At 30.3% G+C, this 21,795-nt stretch overlaps 1 protein-coding gene across 1 annotated transcript; it reads right to left on the minus strand.

The window, feature by feature from the left end:
* Positions 1–250: 250 nt before the first annotated feature.
* LOC123299604 (ruvB-like 2) lies at positions 251–17,491 on the minus strand. Its single transcript, XM_044881865.1, has 9 exons — positions 17,396–17,491; positions 17,216–17,329; positions 17,037–17,157; positions 16,819–16,969; positions 15,624–15,883; positions 11,789–11,920; positions 11,614–11,726; positions 4,261–4,729; positions 251–380 (listed from the first exon to the last, which is right to left on the minus strand). The coding sequence occupies exons 1-9, from the start codon at positions 17,399–17,401 to the stop codon at positions 349–351; spliced, it is 1,398 nt and encodes a 465-aa protein (XP_044737800.1). The 5' UTR covers positions 17,402–17,491; the 3' UTR covers positions 251–348.
* Between the last annotated feature and the right edge of the window lie 4,304 nt (positions 17,492–21,795).

The following is a 21,795-nucleotide window of genomic DNA, read 5'->3' on the forward strand; positions in this document are numbered from 1 at the left end:
ATGTTACTATCTAAGCTATCCTTCCTTATGGTGGGACATATTGATTGCTTCGCGTCATTCCCAAAAGTAAAAAAGAAAAAAAAAATGGAATAGGAAATTTTGGCGTTGAAAGTGAACTGTATTTATTAGGAATAAATGGAGTATTAATAAATTTAACATAAAAATTATAAACTATGTTTGAACTAATTTTATTTTGATCACTAAACAAAGTTAAAAATAATTTTTACAAAAAATAATGAAAGTAGATTCAAGTTTTAAAAAATAAATTGTAGTTATTAATTATAGATAAGCAATGAAATTAAACATCGTTAAATGAAGGAATGCAACGAATACTGCTTGCTTAAACTTCTAAGTTGAAACATCCATTGAAGCTGAAGGTTCTACAAATCAAATTAATTTATATTAACATCTGTTCAACAATTAGGATCATTATTTTTGAACTGATCAAAACCTTAACCGCAAAAGTATTTAACTCACAGGTCCATTCATTCATATAGACTATTGATTATGTCATACAGTGTGATCATTTCAAAAGTATCCACCCTTAATAACTCTTAACCTGGTGTCATTTTTGTTTTGTGTGAAAACACGTCGATTTAGAGAATTTTAGGTTTCATCCCTTCAACCCACTCCAACTTTGAAATTTCAAAGGGCATAAAATTTTCTCTTTAACCATGATAAAAATAAATAAAATCGATAGATTGGTTTTTATGATAGACTACACAGAAGACGGAAGGTATTAATTCCATTTTCTGAGTAGTCTATCTTAAGAACCAATCGATCGATTTTTTTTTGTCATGGTTAAAGAGAGAATTTTATGCCCTTTCAAATGAGGTATCACAAATTAGGGGGGCTTATTTGAAATTTCAAAGTTGAAGTGGGTTGGGGTGAAGGAATAAAACCTAAAATTATCTAGATACTATTTTTCGTCGATATTTAAATCGACGTGTTTTCACTCAAAACAATAATAATTTCAGGTCAAGAGTTATCAAGGGTGGATAACTTCCATCTTTTGTGTAGTTTATCTTAAGAACCCATCGATTTCATTTTTTTTATCATGGTTGAATAGACAATTTTATGCACTTTCAAATGAGGTATAACAAGATAAAGGGTACAATTTGAAAATAATAATCACATCAGGTTAAGAGTTATTATTGGTGGATCTTTTGAAATGATCACACTGTAAAGAAATTAGAAAAGAACTAAGACGTTCATGAGTTTTTATTGCTGGAATCGTTCAATGGGTTATTAAAGAAGAAGAAACCGCAGAGTGCTATTCAATGAGAGGGTGGAAATTGAGGATAGGGGTGAAAAAGCACCCCTTTTTGTTTTTTCCAAATATTTCGTAAACTAAGCAAAATTTCAATAAACTTTATATAAAATTTTTGAAGAGAATTAAATTTTACATTGGATTAGTATTTTTCAAAACTTAAAAAAAAATTGCATGCCATAACAGTTGAAACAAATAGAAAAATAAACGGTCCGAAACATCGGACAAGACTTTATTATATTATAAAATTGATTATTCTTGTAATATTTTTATTGAAAGCAGCCAATTGTAAGAATTAATTAGAAACAAGTAATGAGGAACAGGCTTACGTATTTATTGGATTTAATATAATATTTAGAAGGATGTAGTTTGGTAAGGATGAGGTTAAGCAAAGATTACCAAGTTACAAAAGTTATTTAAAAAGACATTTTAAATAATATTTGATCAATTTTGGGTAGGGTTGATTTGACCACTTTTGACGATTTCATCCCCTCCGGCTCCACGGCTACATTGGGAGGGGTTCCAGAGGGGAATTATATCAAACCTAGGACCTTGTTGATATAAACCCTGATACGAAGTTTCACTGATGACCCCTCAGCCTCTCCCTAGAAAATCCCATTTTCCTGTATTTGGAAAGGTTTTCCCTAGGATGTGGGCCTTCTCGAATTTTCCCGGATATGCGGCTTATACCAATCCTAGGAACACCTTAAGGTTTAGCCTTGTGTCTAGTTTAATCGAAATCGTTAGAGCCGTTTTTGAGAAAAATCTAAAAATCCTGTTTTGGCCTAGAGGGAAGTACCCTTGAAAAAAGGCCTAGGAAGGCTCCAGCTTGGCAACAGACATACCGACATACCCACATACCGACAGACGCAACATTTTTTAAAAACCACTTTTTTGGAATCAGGGACCCTCAAAATGTGTATTTCCGTTGAAACCCCGATATCGATTTTTTTTTTTCGATCACAATACTTTATTATATTTATAATATAATAAAGTAAAAAAGATAAAATTTTGATTTTTTTTTTGTCTGTATCTTTTTTTAGATATAGGGAGATAGGTATAGGGAATGTAGAAATCAAAAGAAAGTAAATTAAATTTCCTAAAATTAATTAAATAGCCATTTCCTTTTCATTTTAAATATCCATTTCAACCTAGCTTCTTTTTTTCGCATTTCATACATCGTTCGTATTTTATTGTAAAAATTATGGTTTTACTAAATAAAAAAGGGATTTTTACGTTTATGGTAAATGCAATATGGAAGAATGGTACTAAATTTCCTCAATAATGTTACCAAATATCATCATCTTTTACATTGTCACAATTAATTCCCATGAATTAATTCTTTACAAAACAGCTACCATAAAACAGCCAATTTGCAATTTTCTACAAGCACAGCTACCATGGCAGCCTTTAGTGCAACCACAAGCAATTGCTTTAAGCAAGACTCCATGCTTCGATCTTTTCCAACCCAAACTCAGAGAGTCCAAGTGATTTCCTTTCCATTGTTGGATTTGGAAGTAACTTTACAAGCCATGTCATCGCGTGTTGGTGGTAATTTGCGACACATAATACATTTTTATAACTAAAGAAACACTTTTCCATTTTACAATATAAATATCTAGACATACCTCAACGAACACAAGAAATTACTGGTAACGAACATGAGAAATAAAGGTTGCCATGGTAGCTGTGGTTGCAATTTAGTTGTTCAATTTTTTGTAAAAGTATGCATGAGGATTAATTGTGACAATGTAGGCCGATCATTTTAACTTTTGGGGGGGGGGGGGCAGGATTAAAACCATAATAAGGCGCATGCTTAGGAAGTGGGGGACTAGTTATAATGATATATATACATGCAAAATAGTTTTTTGGTCCATAAGTCGAAAACTGTTATATTTACGGAAAAATATTTCAGAAAAGTTGTAGGAAATTTATTTTTCTACAAAAAAGCCAGAGTGCATAATTTCGATTTTCCGAACGGTTTGTCGAGTATAAATATATCAGTTTTCGAGATATCGACCAAAAAAATTTTTTTCATGTAAAAATATCATTATAACTCGCTTTTTCTCCACCTCCTGAACATGCGCCTTATTACGGTTTTAAACTAGATGTTGAAATCCTCCTTTTTTTTAGTTTTCACCCTGCCTCCCAAAAATTACTATAAAACGGCATTTTTTGTCTTAAATGATCGACCGAATGTAAAAAAAAAGTAATATTGCAGAAGACGACATTATTGAAGATATAGATGATAATATAGATATAGAAAGCGGCAATCATTAATTTTAGTTCCCGTGATAAATTCATCAGTTTTTGTGCTGAATAAAACTTGTACAATACTTTAAAAAGTGTACGATATACTTTTTTCAAAAAACGTCAAATTTTTCTATTATTTGACGTTAAATATTCCGAATTACGATGGCCAATATCTCGATTCCAGTTATAATTTTCAGCGTAAATTTTTGTTTTTAATTTCTTTAAGTAAGCTTTAACAATGCAGTCGCAAATTTTTGATGAAGGTTCATTGACTGTTCTTGGATTCCGTGGTATAATCTTACGGCCCTCCACTAACAATAATGTGCGCATTACTTCACCTAGAACTTTTAATTGTTTTCTTTTGGTCATAGTTTTTTTTGTAATTTGTTAAAAACTACACACCTCTTTCAAGTTTTTTGCTCTCAAAAGTTATGCACACCTCCTGGAATGGGGCAAACTCGGGTTACACATATTTAGGACCAAATGAAGATACTAAAACGATTTCCAGCTTGCTGGAAATTGATTTTACGAATTTTTTAATTTGATTAGACTACGGAGAAAACGAGATATTCTCAAAAAACTTATTGAGACCTTTGACCTTGAATATCTAAGCAAAAATTCCTTGACCAAAAAATCATCTTATTCCGTTCGATTCCGAGGTTGACCACTTTTATTGATTAAAATGATCGAGTTAGTACGTACTTTTGCGATTCGATTAAAATCACGGTATCACTTACCTTTAATTTCATTAAACATAAATTCATCTTGATATTCTTTAAGAAACTGTGTTGATCGTCGTTCATCCAAGAACAACGAATAAACTCGTTTTACATCATCAATACCGACTTCAGTAGCTTTACGTCGACGTGCCACAACATTTGCCGTTGTGATTAATTGTATTGCGTAACGTAGTGATGTTTCTTGTGAGATACGTGTTAATACAGTCAATGCATCATCTGACATTTGACAATCCTCTTCTTCGCATCGAATCGATAATATCTGACGCAATTCACTTGGTTGATATGGTGAAGTGGGTACAATAATTGATCGATCTAATAAATCGATCGGTATACCATGTGGGCTTCGATAATTAGTACCACGAATGCGTGTTATTCCACGATTGGTAGCCATTATAACAACTGGTGCCATGTCGTTTTCTAAGGCTCGATTTAAGAATGAAAAACATTCTATATCTAACATATGTACCTGTAACAAAGTTCATAATGAATCTCTGCAAAATCATCGGAATTCGGAACCTCAATAACTCATTTGAACTTCTGACTTTCTAGTTTTGGATTCTATTGTTCAAAAATTTGTATCCCCTCTTGCCGCTTGTGCGGAGGGTTGAAAGGGTGAGTAAGAAATATTATCCCTAGATTATCACTTGAAAGTTTATTTTTCTTGAAAATGAGCTATGAAAAATTCCCGTAAGAGCTGGATCCAGATATTCGCTTTCCAAGCAAAATTTGCACTTCTGTATTTAAAATCTAGTATCTTTTGAAAAAATTAACACCCTAAAATTTGTCTCATATCACGAAAACTTAAACTGCCTTCTTTCAAACCCCTGAATATTGTTTTGTAAAAAAATTAAAATGTTCTCCTACTTTTCGTTTTTAAAACATTTTCGAAGTTTTGTAAAAACAGGCGACATCTAAAATCTCATCATGGTTTTTCTCAGTTGTTAATGTCCCCAAAAGCTATGCAAAATCACAGATGTCTGCCCTTGTATTCTTGATGAACATAGCTCACAGATATTAAGCTTTCGGGAGCTAAGATCATCAAGAAAAAAGGGCAGAAACCTATAATTTTGCCTTAGTCTAAGCGTACCACTTTTTTTAACAAAAAAATTTGTTACAGGGCAACAGCTGAATGTTTGCCGGTGAAGAGGGGTGGATGTTTAAAGGGGTGGAAAAAGATTTCTAGCGATTTACGGCGTAAATACTCGTCCTATCAAAAAAATTAAATATAATAGTTCTCGACAGTAAAACATCTAGAACTTTTATTCTTATCATTTTTATACCATGTATATATGAAATATACATAGTATATTAAGTTTAGTCCAAAGTTTGTAACGCCTAAAAATATTCATGCTACGAAAAAAATTTTGGTATAGGTGTTCATAGAATCACCTAATTAGTCCATTTCCGGTTGTCCGTCCGTCCGTCCATCCGTTTGTGGACACGATAACTCAAAAACGAAAAGAGATATCAAGATGAAATTTTTATAGCGTACTCAGGACCTAAAAACTGAGGTCAAGTTCGTAAATGAGTAATATGGGTCAATTGGGTTTTGGGTCCGTAGGACCCATCTTGTAAACCGTTAGAGATAGAGCAAAAGTTTAAATGTAAAAACAACAACTTTTGTTTGAAAAATTTTTTTGTAAACATCATTGTTTACCCACGAGGGCGCTTATTAGGTGCAAATTTTATAGTATGCATTAATATATCAGTGTGTGTGTGTAGTGTGTGGGAATATCAGTGTGTGTGTAGCTATTTAAAAGTGGATATCTTTTTTTATTAACGTGACGTCAAAAAACAAACGATTGCGTCATCAACACTGTCTATACATGGTATTTCAACAATTAACTCAGCCAATTGTTAGTTTTCACTTGTTTAACATAAGCTCAAAATTCATACGTATATGAGACATCTTTTACACAATATTACATCCAATATGTAATTTGTATTGCAAATTTTTGTACAAACCTTTATTTTGATAGTACAAATGTTATCTCAAAAGTCACATATAATCACGCTTGCGCGTCCTTAAATATTAAAGGTCAAAGGTAACGAAAATTAGTTTTCTGTGAATATCTCGTTTCTTTTGCCTTCAATCGAATTAACATTCATTATAAAAGATGTAGAGGATAAAATTTTCTACAAATTTTGTCTGAAAGTTTTGTTTGTATGCTGAACCGTTTTTTAAATAGAGGGCACAGAAGATGGTACGCTCAGCTTAACGTACTTCAGTGCTGGGTTAATATTTATTAATATAAGGTATTAAATAATTATTTAAGTAGTATTTAATGAATAATTATGGAAAAAAAACGCATAACAAACTGAGATTCACTATTGATCCTGTCTATTATACGGTTTTAACACTTAATTATCGATTAAATACTACTTAAATAATTATTTAATAATATTTATAAATATTAATATTTACCCTACACTAAGGTACGTATAGATCAGCGCTTCATCTTCTGTGCCCTTTATTTCAAAAACGGTCCAACGTATAAAAAAAAGGTTTCAAACAAACATTATCCCAGTTACACATACTTTAGTGCATGGTAAATATTTATAAATTTAAGGTATTAAATAATTATTTAAGTAGTATTTAATAAATAATTATGGAGTAAACCACATATTAGACTCGGATTCACGATTGACCCTGTTTATTATACGGGTTTTTTCACTTAACTATCGATTAAATACTATTTAAATAATTACTAGCTGTTAAACCCGCTTCGCTGGGTTGTTTTTAAATATCAAAATTGTTAAATGAAAGACTTTTTTTTAAATTCTCTCTGTGTGTACGGAACAGTAAGATTTTTTTGGCCGATCCCAATATTATGTCTACACTCTCTGTGTGTACGGAAAAGTAAGGGAAAGATCGATAGAAACCCATGGAACATTCCAGAATATTCGAGAAAGTTCTAGAAAATTCGATAGAAATCCATAGAACATTCCAGAATGTTCGAGAAAATTCTAGAAAATTCGATAGAAATCCATAGAACATTCCAGAATGTTCGAGAAAATTCTAGAAAATTCGACAGAAACCCATGGAACATTCCAGATTGTTCGAGAAAGTTTGATAAAATTCAATAAAAATCCATACAACATTCGAGAATATTCGAGAAAGTTCTAGAAAATTCGATAGAAATCCATAGAACATTCCAGAATGTTCGAGAAAATTCTAGAAAATTCGATAGAAATCCATGGAACATTCCAGAATTTTCGAGAAAAATCGAAAGACATTTGCGCCAGTAGCGCCATCTAGCGAAAATTGTACTATTGGCAGTGGCGCCATCTATTGAAAATTATTAGAACTATTTTTTTCTAGATCTATTTTCTATGAATTCCTAGATCATTTTTAATTCCACCCCCACCAAACTCCCTTATTCACAATGGGAGCCTAAGGGCTACCAAATGACATAATCCCCTACCGAAGGTCAATGGTTAGTTTTAGGGAAAATCGGGGACATACAAACAAACACTCTCTTTTTATATATAATATCTGGATGACCGCCAATAGATGTCAGCAAGTGTCATATTTTTCACTTTAGACTACTCAAACGCCTCCTTTTTGTTATGTTATAATTTGCATTGTATTTCATTAACTACGTTATACACCAATAGATGTCTGATGAATTTTTTTCACTTTAGACTACTCAAACGCCTCCTTTTTGTTATGTTATAATTTGCATTGTATTTCATTAACTACGTTATACACCAATAGATGTCTGATGAATTTTTCATGAAAAGACGGATAAAAGGACATTTCTGATAAATAAATTTCCTAGCTAGATCGACTTATCGCCCCAAAAAACCCCTACATACTCATTTTCATGAAAATCGTTGGAGCCATTTCCAAGATCGTTTATATATATATATATATATATATATATATATATATATATATATATATATATATATATATATATATATATATATATATATATATATATATATATACAAGAATTGCTCGTTTAAATATATAAGATAGATAGATTTAATACCATATATGTATTTATATATATATTGACCTTGCATTAAAGTACGAATCGCTGAGATACTGTTTGTCTTAAAGCTTTTTTTTAAACAGTATCTCAGCGATTCGTACCTTAGGGCAGGGTCGATATTTATAAATATATGGTATTAAATACTACTTAAATAAGTAGTATTTAATCGATAATTAAGTGAAAAACAGTATAATAGACAAGGTCAATCGTGAATCCTAGTCTGTTATGCGGTGTTTTTTAATACCTTATATTTGTAAATATTATTTAATACCTTCCTTATATTTATAAATAGTGACCTAGCACTGAAGTCCATTAAGCTGAGAGCACCATCTTCTGCGCCCTCAATTTAAAAAAGCGGTTCAACGTACAAAATAAAGTTTCAGACAAAATTTGTAGAAATTTGTATCTTCTATAACTTTGATAATAAATGTTGTACGATTGAAGGCAAAAGAAACGAGATATTCACAAAAAACTGATTTTCGTGAACTTTGCCCTTGAATATCTAACGACGCGCACGCATGACCATATGTGACTTTTGAAACAACATTTGTACGATCAAAATAAAGGTTTGTACAAAAATTCAGCTTATTCGGTTATATTCTGAGGTGAAACCCTAAGATGATTGGAGTAATATAATTTTTCAGTTTTTTTGCAATTTTAAGAATGTTTTTAGCATACAGTAATATTATGTATTTTAATTTTTTTATATGGATTTTGATGTCTTTACGAAGAAAATGAGCGTCACAGAAATTGTCTTTCGTTAAAAAAAACCTTTTTGAGAGACTTTAAAAAGAGGTCTTTTTTACCAATTTCTCAGAAACTGATTGATTAACTTAAAAAAACAAAAGAATACCAGGCTATTATGAATTCAAATAGATTCAATTTTACCAAATTACATAACGATTGCATTTTTTTCGCGGAAAAAATGGTCTTTTGCGTTTTACTCGCAAATTTTGAGGTTATGTTAAAAATGATAACAATAAAAGTTCTAAAATTTTTTGCTGTCTAGAACTATTACATTTAATTTTTTTTTGATAGGACGAGTATTTACGCAGCAAATCGCAAAAAAATCGTTTGCCACCCCTCTTCAGCAAAAAACAAATAGCTGTTGGATTTTTTACCCAACATTTGTAGCCCCTTTATCGACCCTTTCGTACTGAGTTTGCCCTGTAACGAATTATTTTGTAAATTGACAATTTTTTTTTAGGTAGTACGCTTAGTCTACTACTTTTTGGGACATAAAACTGAGAAAAATCATGATTAGATTTTAATAAAAATTTTTGCATGATGAGGTTGGTTTTAGATACCGTCTTTTTTTACAAAATGTTGGCCAGAAGAGTGGGAGAATGTAAAAATTTTTTGAAAAATGATTTTTATAATATATAAGGCCTTAAAAGAAGATACAGATTTTAAATTCAGAAGTATCAATTTCATTTGGAAAACGAATATCTTGGTCTAAAAAGCTCGTACAAGAATTTGTATACCATGTATATGAAATATATCAAGGTACATTAAGTTTAGTCCCAAGTTAAGTTTTGCTACAGGTGTTCATAAAATCACATGATTATTCCGTTTTCGGTTGTCTGTTCGCCTGCCTGTCAAAAACGAAAAGAGATATCAAGTTGAAGTTTTTATAGCGTGCTTAGGACATAAAAAGTAAGGTTGAGTTCATAAATGCGTAACATAGGTCAATTGCGTATTGAGCCCGTAGGACCCATCTTGTAAACCGTAAGAGATAGAATAAAAGTTTAAATGTAAAAAATGTTCCTTATAAAATAATAATCTAATAAACAACTTCTGTTTGAAACATTTTTTCGTAAACATTTCTGTTTACCCGCGAGGGCTCAAATTAGGTGCCAATTTTTTAGTATGTATTATATGGGAATATCAGTTACATGTGTGTGGCTATCTAAGAGAGTATATCTTTATTTAAATGACGTAAAAAAACAAACGATTGGGACATCAACTGTTTATACATGGTATTTCAACAAATAACTCAGTCAATTGTTATTTTTCACTTGTTTATAGATCATTTTTAAGAAAAATAACTTGCGAGTGATCTTAGCAAATTAGCGAGTGATATTAGTTAAATAATTTTTAAAATTTTGACACTTCTAGAAAAATTTATATAAAAGATAAGGTTGAAATTTCTCAACCTTTCAACCCTCCATAAAAAACGGCAAGCCATTACCAAAATTTTACAAAATTAGCAAATATAACTTTTTAAAGGAGCTATAGAGGTTCCAACGATGATTTTTCGCAGAGATGCAGCTGTTTGTTAAAATAAAACAACTTTTTATCGTTGAAAATTATATTTTGTCCAATATTACTTTTAGTCTCATGTCGTCAGAAATTCCTTAAATATAATTATATAATTCCAAAAATACTAATTTCCAGGTTCCGACATCCTGTTTTGTCAAGTGGTAGACCAAATCACTTTTCTATTTTATTATTTACTTTCTTATTGTAATAAAAAAAATTTGGAAAACGGTTGACCCTGCAGGTCATCCCTGTAACTTCCCGCTAAGTATTGACTGATCAAAAATTTCATAGACGTTTGATAAAACACTATTTTTTAAATTTTCAAATCGCGATAACTTTAGAATGAATAAATCGATTTTCACGCGGTTGGTGACATTCGACGCAGTTTTTGAAGCTTCATGAAGAATCTTCAATGAAGTTTCAATTGATAGAACAAAAAATTTTGAGGTTATTCCGAAAAAAACGCTTTTTTGGGTTTTCTTTCGTCAACGATAACTCACGAACGAATCAACCGATTTTGACCGGACTGGTGGTGATCGACGTGGTTTTTTGATGTTGAGAGCTGATTAGTTTTTGGAATTGATCGATACAGCCGTTTAAAAGTTATTCAAAAAAAACCACTTAAAAAAAAATTTTTTTTTGCAATTTTTTTGAGATTTCTCGAAATCTATCGTATCGGTCCAAATAGGCCTCAAAATCTAAGTTTGGTCAAGCCCTTTCGAATGGCACCAACCGCGATCAAATCGGACAAGCCGTTCAAAAGTTATGAGAGGTTTACATACATCCACACACACACACACACACACACACACATACATACACACACTCATACATACATACAGCCATACAGACACCCTCGCGGAAGTAGTCAGGGAAGCTTCCTGATACCTTAAAACGTCGAGATCTGATGAAAACTCGATTTTGGCAAAACGGGGTGAAAACAGAAAACAATAACTTCCCTATTTTCTTAGCGGGAAGTTAAAAAAACGGTTATAAATAAATTTTAAGTTTAGGACGTAATTAAAAATTCAAACTAATGAAAGAAATTTTTTTTGTAAGTTATTGATAGTATTGGATTATATTTTACCTCGTCAATAAAGAGCACTCCTGGAATAATATCAGATTTGCCCTCTTCTCGCCATTCAGCTACTTTTGCATCAATTTGATCACGTACTTCCGATTTAATTTCTCCAGTATCACCTGTTCAAATAATTTTTATTTATTATTGGTTCCCTTTTTCAAATAAATTCCCTTGTTCTTACCTGAAAATAGAGCAAGGAATCCATGTGTTCGACTATTTATAACATCAATTTCATGTAACGTAACCGTGTGAACCACTTCTTTTCGTTTTTGTAATTCTCCTTCAGGGCACTGAACGAATCTTGTCGTTGTTCCTAATCAATTATATTTTCAAATTAATAAATTCATGTTTTTTAAAGTTTAAATTTTAGCCAATTATGCAACTAATAAATTCTCCAATAAATCTAGGATCATTTGAGTCATTTCAGAACGATTGGAAATTTGAGGGACTTTTTTTAAGGTCGGGCCTAATAAGTTTGTCTTCTACGAAAATTTATATTCTAGAGACTTCAGAGTGGATGAAAAATTTTTAATTCCACGGTAAGCTTAAAATTAATAAAAATTGATTGATAATACCATAGAATATTAAACATAGAGAACGCGAGGGATCTGCCAGCCTGTAAGTGGATGCGATATGATGAATGAGATAGAAGACTGGCTGTTAGTTCCCCTCTGCCCTTGTCATAATCAAATATACACATATACTTATTATATGTATTAGTACGTATAAGTATATGTATTGGACAAGGAAACAGGGGAACTTACTTACTTTGTGTTTGAAATTAGGTAGGAATGAAGTATTTCTGGCATCTGAGAGCGGTTGCGTTTATTGCGTTTACTAGTGTGTAAATTTAAAATCATTTTAAAGCTGTTGTCTAGCTACAATATTATAAAAATTTTTTGTTTTAAGAATGGTAGTAGTATACACATTTATTAGGAAATTAAATGCAGTTTTTAACGATACTGTACCAGCTGATGCACACATACACATTATTCATATACACGTATTCGCAACGTGCGTGAGTTTTATTGGAGGCGTTTCCATGATAACAATACACTACTTTAATTATAGAATTGTATGAATGCATATATAATTGTATGGATTGCATTTATGACTTACATTGAAAATTTAATATTATTGTCTCACAAATTTAAATAAATAATTGTGATAATTTACATTTGAAAAATAATATTTGTGCAATTTGATTTCTTATTTTCACAATTTTTAATGCATTAAGTTAAGTTAATTAGTGTTTTTCAATAATTTTAATTTGTCATTTTCTTTATCGCCAAAAGTTTTCACTGGAAGCGTTGGCATCGTTTTTATTGACCCTACCATGACTACACACGCAACGAATACACAACTACTATTAAACATTTTCATAATTAACAATCCGACAACGTCGTATATGTCAGTATTTTTATATTCTCAATTATCAAATAAAATCATAATAAAATTGAAAACATGTCTAATGAATTGTTAAATTAATAAGAATTATATCGTTTATTATTAATGTATTTATGTGCTTAGTTAATTAATAAAGAATATATTTATTTAATTAAAATATTATTTAATTCATTATTTAATGTGTTACCTGCTACTGTTAGCTGCTATAAAATTATCGTACTGAAAATGTTATGTATATTTTTTCCCTCTGCCCATTTGAATTTACCGTTCAAATAATATAGAATCTCGCGTTACACTGTTGCCAAATTGTTTTTGTTCAATTTATCAGCTTGCACATTGTTCAACTTTACATTGTTATATCTCAACAATGAGACGGTCAATAATTTTGTTTGTTTGTTTTTTTTTTCAACTCAGAACAAATACATCAATGTTCAATTAGTTTTTTGAAAATATCTTAAATCTAGTCTTTTTCTAAAATTAAAAAACTAGTTAAAATTACAACAAAACACAACCTTTCCTATGTTCTCCATGTTAATTATCCGAACTTTAATTTAATTTATCTCTAGTTAGTGACGGTCAATCGACTTCAAATTTCCCTGGTAATTGTATTATAATATCCTTAATAAGTATAAAAAAAATTATAATTTTCTGTCGATAAGCCCATAGCGAGACAACAGCCATAAGACAATTTTTATCAAATTATATTTTATGCCCTTTTAGCAATATAAATTATAATTGTCAGACAGTTTTACCGTTGCAAACATCGCGCTGATATTAATCTAATAATTAAAAAAGAAAACGTATTTAAATAATTTTGAGTGTGTCTGTAATTTTTACATGATTTAGTTTTATAGTTAAAAGAATTAAATTTGAATTTGCAAGTCATAAATTCGGTTGCTTTACTAGAGCGATTTCATCGTTGATTTATGCAACCGCTCACAGATGCTAGACGTATTTAATATTTCCTAATTTCAATAAAGAAAGAAATATCCGAAATTTAATCTTCCTAAACTAAAGTATCTGTAACTTATTATTTTTAGAGTTATTTAACGATAAGGACATTTTTATACCATGTATATGAAATATACATAGTATATTAAGTTTAGTCCCAAGTTTGTAACGCTTAAAAATATTGATGCTACGAAAAAAATTTTGGTTTAGGTGTTCACCTAATTAGTCCATTTCCGTATGTCTGTCTGTCGTCTGTCCGTCTGTCATCACGATTACTCAAAAACGAAAAGAGATATCAAGCTGAAATCTGAGGTCGAGTTCGTAAATGAGCAACATAGGTCAATTGGGTCTTGGGTCCGTAGGACCCATCTTGTAAACCGTTAGAGATAGAACAAATATTTAAATGTAAAAAATGTTCCTTATAAAAAAATAAACAACTTTTGTTTGAAACATTTTCTTGTAAACATCACTGTTTACCCACGAGGGCGCTACTTAGGTGAAAATTTTGTAGTATATATTAATATGGGAATATCAGTTATGTGTGTATGGCTATTTAAGAGTGGAAATCTTTCTTTATTTTCGTGACGTCAAAAAACAAACGATTTCGTCATCAAAATTGTCTATACATGGTATTTCAACAATTAACTCAGTCAATTGTTTGTTTTCACTTGTTTTTTCTTATTTCTTTTTTCAAAAATTTTTTTTGCATTTAAATTACAAAATTTTAAAAAATCCCGTGGTTTTATCAGTTTTTGTGCTGAATAAAACATAAAAAAAGGTACGAGCAACTTTCTTTTCATTATAACTCAGTTAATTTTCATGCAAATGACTTGGAACTTTCAAGTTTTCATCAATCAAATTTTTGAATTATTTGACGTTAAATCTCTTCGAATTTCAATCTCCAATCACTGGGAAAGTAATGACTTTTCCAAATATACTTAAATGACACTTTTACTTAGAATTCATGTCTATCGATTAGTAGGGGTGGTATGTGGTATCTATCCCCTGGGTAAAAGCACCAGTCGGCATCATATAACTTTTGTTTCTTGGGGTCTTTACTAATCGTCAAATTTTCAAGTCAATCGGAGTTATAGGAAATAATTTAGAGGTTTAACCCTCGTATACTGTACTAAAGGCACGATTACGATATCCGCAACGAACCGTGAACGATGTAATGTTATTATAAATGGTATAATATAGCGAAAATGGAGAGTATAAATTTTTGACATATTTCGTGCTAATTAAAGCCAATAACTCTAAATCGAATCGCACCGGTTTGCGGTATCAGAAATCATTTAATTTTTCATCACATGGTTCATAGCAAAGTATCTGCCCTGGTGGAAAAAATATTTGAAAAAATAATAAGTGCTAATAAGTCTTAGGAAATTCTGAAAAAGTCTTAGAAACTTTAAAAAAGTATTAAGAACTCTGAATAACTCTGAATTAGACTAGTCCGAAAACGTTGAGAAATTCAAAGTTCTTAAGACTTTTTCAGAATTTCTTATTCTTTCTTCAAATATTACAAGGGTGGTAAAAATTTGAAGGCATTATTGGAACAAGGTTACTATTTTTGGAACTCTAACTACAGGTTATAATTTTTTGATGTTATATCAAAAAACGGATTTAGAGTGATTTTGAATAATTAACCAATTCTATACCTGTTGCGTCATAATCACGAGCTCTTGTAAATGAACGACCTAACTTTGAAATTTTCCCAGTTGCTTTATCAATGGTAATAACATCTCCAGCTTGAATGCGTTCTTTCCCAATACTGTCAATCATTTTTCCACCCAAATCATAAACAGTCTCCATATCTGTTGATTTAAGTGTTAATTTTCCTACACGTGGACCAACTCCTGTTGCTGGTCGATCAATTTGTATTTCAACAACCTCTCCTTCAATAATTTCTGTTTCTTCCCTGTTCAAAAACATTTTCAATTTTAATAAAACTTATTTATTAATATACTGTAGGAAATGAAGTATTTGAACCAGGAAAAAACTCCGCGCTAGTAGATTTTTATGGGAGCCGGTGGAAAATATTTGTCTGAATGTACTAAACAAAATCATATTCATGCGAACTTATGTATTTTCGATTTACGCTCATACAGTGGGACAGAAGCACCCTATTTTCGGGCCCCATTCTTTTTATTAAACATTAAAAAAAACTATTCGATTTTATATTTGCGATTTTATATTTTTCTAAATATTTTTTTATCCCTCAGCTATATATAAAAAATATATATTTCAGCTATACATAAAAAAAAAATATATATTTGAGCTCATTTTTTGGTAGTAATTATATTGATATTTAAATTAAAAAATGTTTATATTTTAGGCTTATTTTATAGTCGCAGGAATAAAGCAATGAACTCTGCTTTCTTTTTAAACACTTATAGAAGAAGAGTCAAAAAATGATTGGAATCGTCCAAAATATAATATCTAATGGCTTTCAAATTAAACTTTTAACCGGAACCACAAAGTAATCTTTATTTTTATCAATAACGACTTTTCAGCGAAATTTTGTCATGATTATATCTCGAAAAAAGTGAGGTTAGGTAAAAAATGCCAGGTATTAATAATACTTAGAATTGTCCAAAATGTAAAATCGAATAGTTTTTTTAAATGTTAACGAAGATAACGTGCTGTCTGGAAGTAGGGTACTTTTGTAGCACTTGATGGGCGTAAATAAAAAAAGCATAAGTTCGCCATGAATATGATTTTGTTAAGTAAACTCAGAGAAACATTTTCCACCTGCTTCCATAATAATTTACTGGCGCGGATTTTTTCCCTTGTTCAGACTGTTTATTCGGTTTAATTTATTCGATTAATAGGTATTATTCGTTTGGTACGTACTTAATTCGAACACCAATACTTTTACGAATAGCCTGTGTAAGTGCTTCTGTTTTACTCATTTCCAACGAATAAATTTCTGAACCAGCCATGCAAGTAAATGGAGTATCCACACCTAGTGATTGGGCTAAAGCCATGGCCACTGCAGTTTTACCTAAAAAAAATTGGGCATATTTCAATTATCCTTGCTCAGGACTAGTATACGGCGATCTCCGCGATACCTGTTCCAGGTTGTCCAGCTAATAATACAGCCCTTCCTGCAATTTTACCCTCTCGAATCATCTGTAAAATGATACCAGCAGCTCTTCGGGTTGATTGTTGTCCAACCATACCTTGGGAAATCTACAATTTTTGGAGTATTTAAATATTTTTCGAGATACATTTTATATAGCTAACTTACATTTCTAGCTTCAAGACTGTCATTGAGACCTAGACCACGAATATGGGAATGAGCTCCTATACGTTCAATACGCGTTAACTCGCGTACTTCTTGTACTTTTGCCGCAGCGGCTGTCTGAAAATTAAAACAAAATTTGATAAGTTTCTATTTTCAATAAATTTAATAATTTAACGAACTTACAGCCATATTTTAATACTTTTCTTATAAATTGCAACAATTTATTGAATTAATAAGCTTATTTATTTATTTGTGATAATGCTATGGATACCGCAAAATTTCATACATACGCTGAAATCTCGTATCCTTGTTACATTATGGGAACTTTTTAGATAAATTTAGTTCCGATTCTGCTACCTGTAGCGCTGATTTAAACAAAAACAAAGAAAAAATATATGTTGTACTCTATGTTATCGACTATAAATAGTTTTGTCTACTGTCATTATGTTTATTTACAAAATAATTTTTGTATAGATACTGATAGATACATTTAAATTTATTATTTGTGAATTATTAAAATATTTAATAAATAAAAATGGGAGTCAATTGTGGTGTACCTGGATGCGAAAGTAAAGTGAGTGAAACAAAAATGCATGTGTTACCTGGCGATAATGTAAGTACATATTCAAATTATTATTTATTGAATTTTTAACTTAATAAACTCATATGGAAATATTAGATTATTGTTATTAAATGTGTACATTATTGAATTTTAAAAAGATATCCAATCATGAAATGAGTATATTTCATTATAAATTAAGTTGAACGAATACATAATTTCTTACAATTTTAAAATGTTTGGTTTTTTATAAATTTTAATACAAAAAATTGTAACCTAACCTAAAAATCTCATGTGGACGTATCATGTTACTGTTAATAAATGTTTATTTAAATAATAAATTCCAATGATGGCATGAGTTGAGTATATTTACTAAATTAAGTCAACAAGTATGTCATTTCTTACAATTGTTTAGTTTTTTTTTATAAATTAAATAAAAAAAACACAAAATTCCAACCTAAAAAATCTAATGTGTGAATTATTGGAATATTGTTAATAAATGTGTACATCATTTAATGACAAAAATTTTTATAAATGGTATGAATATATTTCACTAAATTAAGTGGTCGAATGCATAGTTCCTTATAATTTTAAGACGTGTAGTTTTTAAGAAGTTTCAATACAAACGCAAAAGATAACTATTATTTTTGTCCACAGCGATTTAAGATTTGGGCTACATTCATTGGACGTCCGGACTTGGATATTTCAAAACGAAAATCTTACCGTATTTGCGATAAACACTTTCCGGAAGAAATGAAATATGCTACATTTCACAATGTTACAAATCTTAAAAAGACTGCTTTGCCGGTTAATAAAGGTAAGATAAATAGTTATAATCAAATGAAGTTATATAAAATAACATAAATCGTGATCAAAAGAATATAATTTTTTACAAAAACGTTTTCTTTATATGAACGCTTTTTAATTTTGAAAGTAATCTTATAACTGTATAAGTTTACTAATACCTATCAACTCAATGTAAATAAACTCAAATTGAATTTTTTTGAATCTGATTATTTTAATTTTATGCCAATTTCTGATACACGAGTTCTATTTTGTAGGATAGTTGATTGTTAATAAATAATCGATAATAAGTAGTTGATCGTACCATTAAAAAAAATAAATATTATACGTCACTTAAATATGTTCGATATGTAGCTTTTAAATTCATTTTTGTGTAAATTACAAAACGGTATTTCTAAAATAAAACAATTATTTCAATTTTTGTTTAAATTGACAATTGTTTTTAAGAACACAGTCTGTTTATAATTTCATTATTAAAATTTTTTTTTTTTACTCTAGATCTAGAAGATCGAGAGTGTTATTAAAAATTTTATTTTCAATAAAATACCATTTTTATTTTTTGCAAATATTTATGAAACTTTTGATTATCAAATAATCGAAGAATAAATACTATTAGAATACGAAATTTAAAGGAATTCAATTTGTAAAGCTATATTTATAATAAAAAAATAGGTGACTTTTTCACTCGAATCAAGTAAACTATGATTCAAGGAGACGTTTCGTGTTCGAAAAATGGTTTTTTATATCATATTTATTTTTACTCTTCCAGAAGTCCAGAGAAATGCAGATGTGGAAGAGGCGTATTCTTCTTTGGAGGTGAATGTTTCAAGGCCAAATGAATTGGTTCAAGAACCTGGTAGTTTGAAAGAATTAGCTGTTCCTGGTCCGAGTCGTTTGGTTCAAGAAAAATCACCTCCTAGAACACCTGTGTCTCTACATGGTAAGCATTTTTTCAGTTCAAACAATTTTTTTTAATAGTAACCTCAAATTCTAGTTCTATAAATTTTGAAATGAATAAATAAAACAAAATTTAAATACCTTGAAAATTAATCGCTTTATTATGAATGCCGTTTCGACACGCATTTAATTTATAAGTAGGTATACTAAAAGATTATGCCATTAAAATAATTTGTCGTGGCTATATGATAATAATTCTTTTTTGATACAATCTTCCATATGCCACTTAAATTTAAATATATGTATAGTAATAATTTGATCATTCTCATTTTTAAGGTGCAGAGTATTTGGACTCATTAACAAAAGTTAGATTGTCGCCTCAGAAAAAGCGATTGTATATTACAGCACGAAAATTTCAACGGCGGGCATCATACCAGCTTCGCAAGTCGTTAAATTTTCAAGCTCGCTTAAAAAAAGCAGAACAATTCTCGTCGCAAGCAAGTTTCAACAAACTTACAGAAACTCTGAACGAGAATTGCAGAAAGTTTTTTTTGAGTCAGATTAGTTGCTCAAAAAAGAAAATGAAGGGGCGTCGATTTTCCACAGACGACAAGGTTATGTCTCTGGCTTTGTTTAAACAGAGCCCAAGTGGATACAGATTGCTATCCAAGATATTTGCGCTTCCGTCAAGAGTCACCCTGATGAAATTTTTAAACCGCTTACCCGTGTCACCAGGACTTCATTTGGAAATCTTTAATGGACTTAGTCGAATGGTGAATAGACTCGATCCTTCAAACCGGACATGCGTCTTACTTTTTGACGAAATGAGTCTATCACGTAATTTGACGTATAATGTCCATAAAGATTGCGTTGAAGGTTTTGAAGATTTTGGGGATCACCATACCGATAAGATTGCGGATCATGTACAAGTAAGTTGCTATTTAAAATTACAGTTTACATTACATTTAACTTTTCGCGTTATACAAATTTTTAACACACATTTTTATTATAAATTATTGTTTTTCAAAATAAAATATGTTATAATATTTAAATTAGAATCATGATAACAATTTACCCGTATTTTAATATCTTTCATATCACCCGCCCACTTTTTTACAATATAATAAAAATTTTTGCGGAACAATAACAAAATTTACAAAAACTATGTTTTGGAAAGTATAATAACATAATTTTTTTTAAATGGGTGTGGAATTTAACAAATTGAAGGACAGATAAACTTAAGTAAACCATAAATTGTCCCTTGATTATAATTCTAAACAAATCGTCATCACTTTTAGTAATAAAATTATGCCTACTTGAAAGGTAACTGTAATAACAAAATATTTTGTAAAAATAAAACTTAAAAGCAAAGAATCGTAATTAAATATTTATTGCTTTTGGTAGTACAAATAATACCGAATTGTTTAGAATTACAAAGGGTTGGTTATGTTGTAACACATTTTAATCTCTTTTATTACTCACTCATATAATAAAATATATTTATAGATCGAATTTGTTGACAAAAATGCCGATTTATATTTGATTTAATCATTGTACCCATAACTCTTCATTTATTCTAAAAATCTTATATTATAATTTTTTTTATGATATCTATTTTAACTCAAACTTTTTTTTCATTATTACAGGTTTTTATGTTAAGAGGAATTGTCCAAAATTGGAAACAGCCGGTGCTATATCAGTTCGTGAATGGAGCCGCAAAAGGGCCACAAATAGTAAAGGCCATTAAAGAAATTATTTTGGCTGCTCAAAATGCTGGATTTAATGTTGTCGGTACTATTTGTGACCAAGGGTCAAATAATATCAACGCGATCCATCGTTTACTAGAGGATACGCGGGGAAAATATTTGGCCCGAGGTGAGGAACTCAGGCATCAAGTTTTTGAAATTGGAGATTCAACAATAATTCCTCTCTTTGACACTCCCCATCTCTTAAAAGGTATAAGAAATAATTTGTTAACAAAAAATATTTCATTCCAGATCGACGGTGAAAAAAAAGTGGCGAAGTGGAACGATATCCTGAAGGCATGGACATTGGACTCTCCAAGTGGCGATCTTAGAGTCATGCACAAGTTGACGGAGCATCATGTCAATCCAAAAATTTTAAAAAAAATGAAAGTTTCTGTTTGTGCCCAAATTTTTAGTCGTTCAGTTGCGGCAGGAATCAATTTAATGGCCAAAAGTGGTAAGTTAAAGTTTATTTTATTAAAGATTCACATTTTTACAAATATTCTTAATTCTTCAGTAAATGGACAATAATTTTTAAAATTTGATTTTCTACATTTCATCACTAGCAAAGTGTGTAA

Source organism: Chrysoperla carnea, chromosome 5 (genome assembly GCF_905475395.1).
Source record: "Chrysoperla carnea chromosome 5, inChrCarn1.1, whole genome shotgun sequence".
Classification (NCBI taxonomy): domain Eukaryota; kingdom Metazoa; phylum Arthropoda; class Insecta; order Neuroptera; family Chrysopidae; genus Chrysoperla; species Chrysoperla carnea.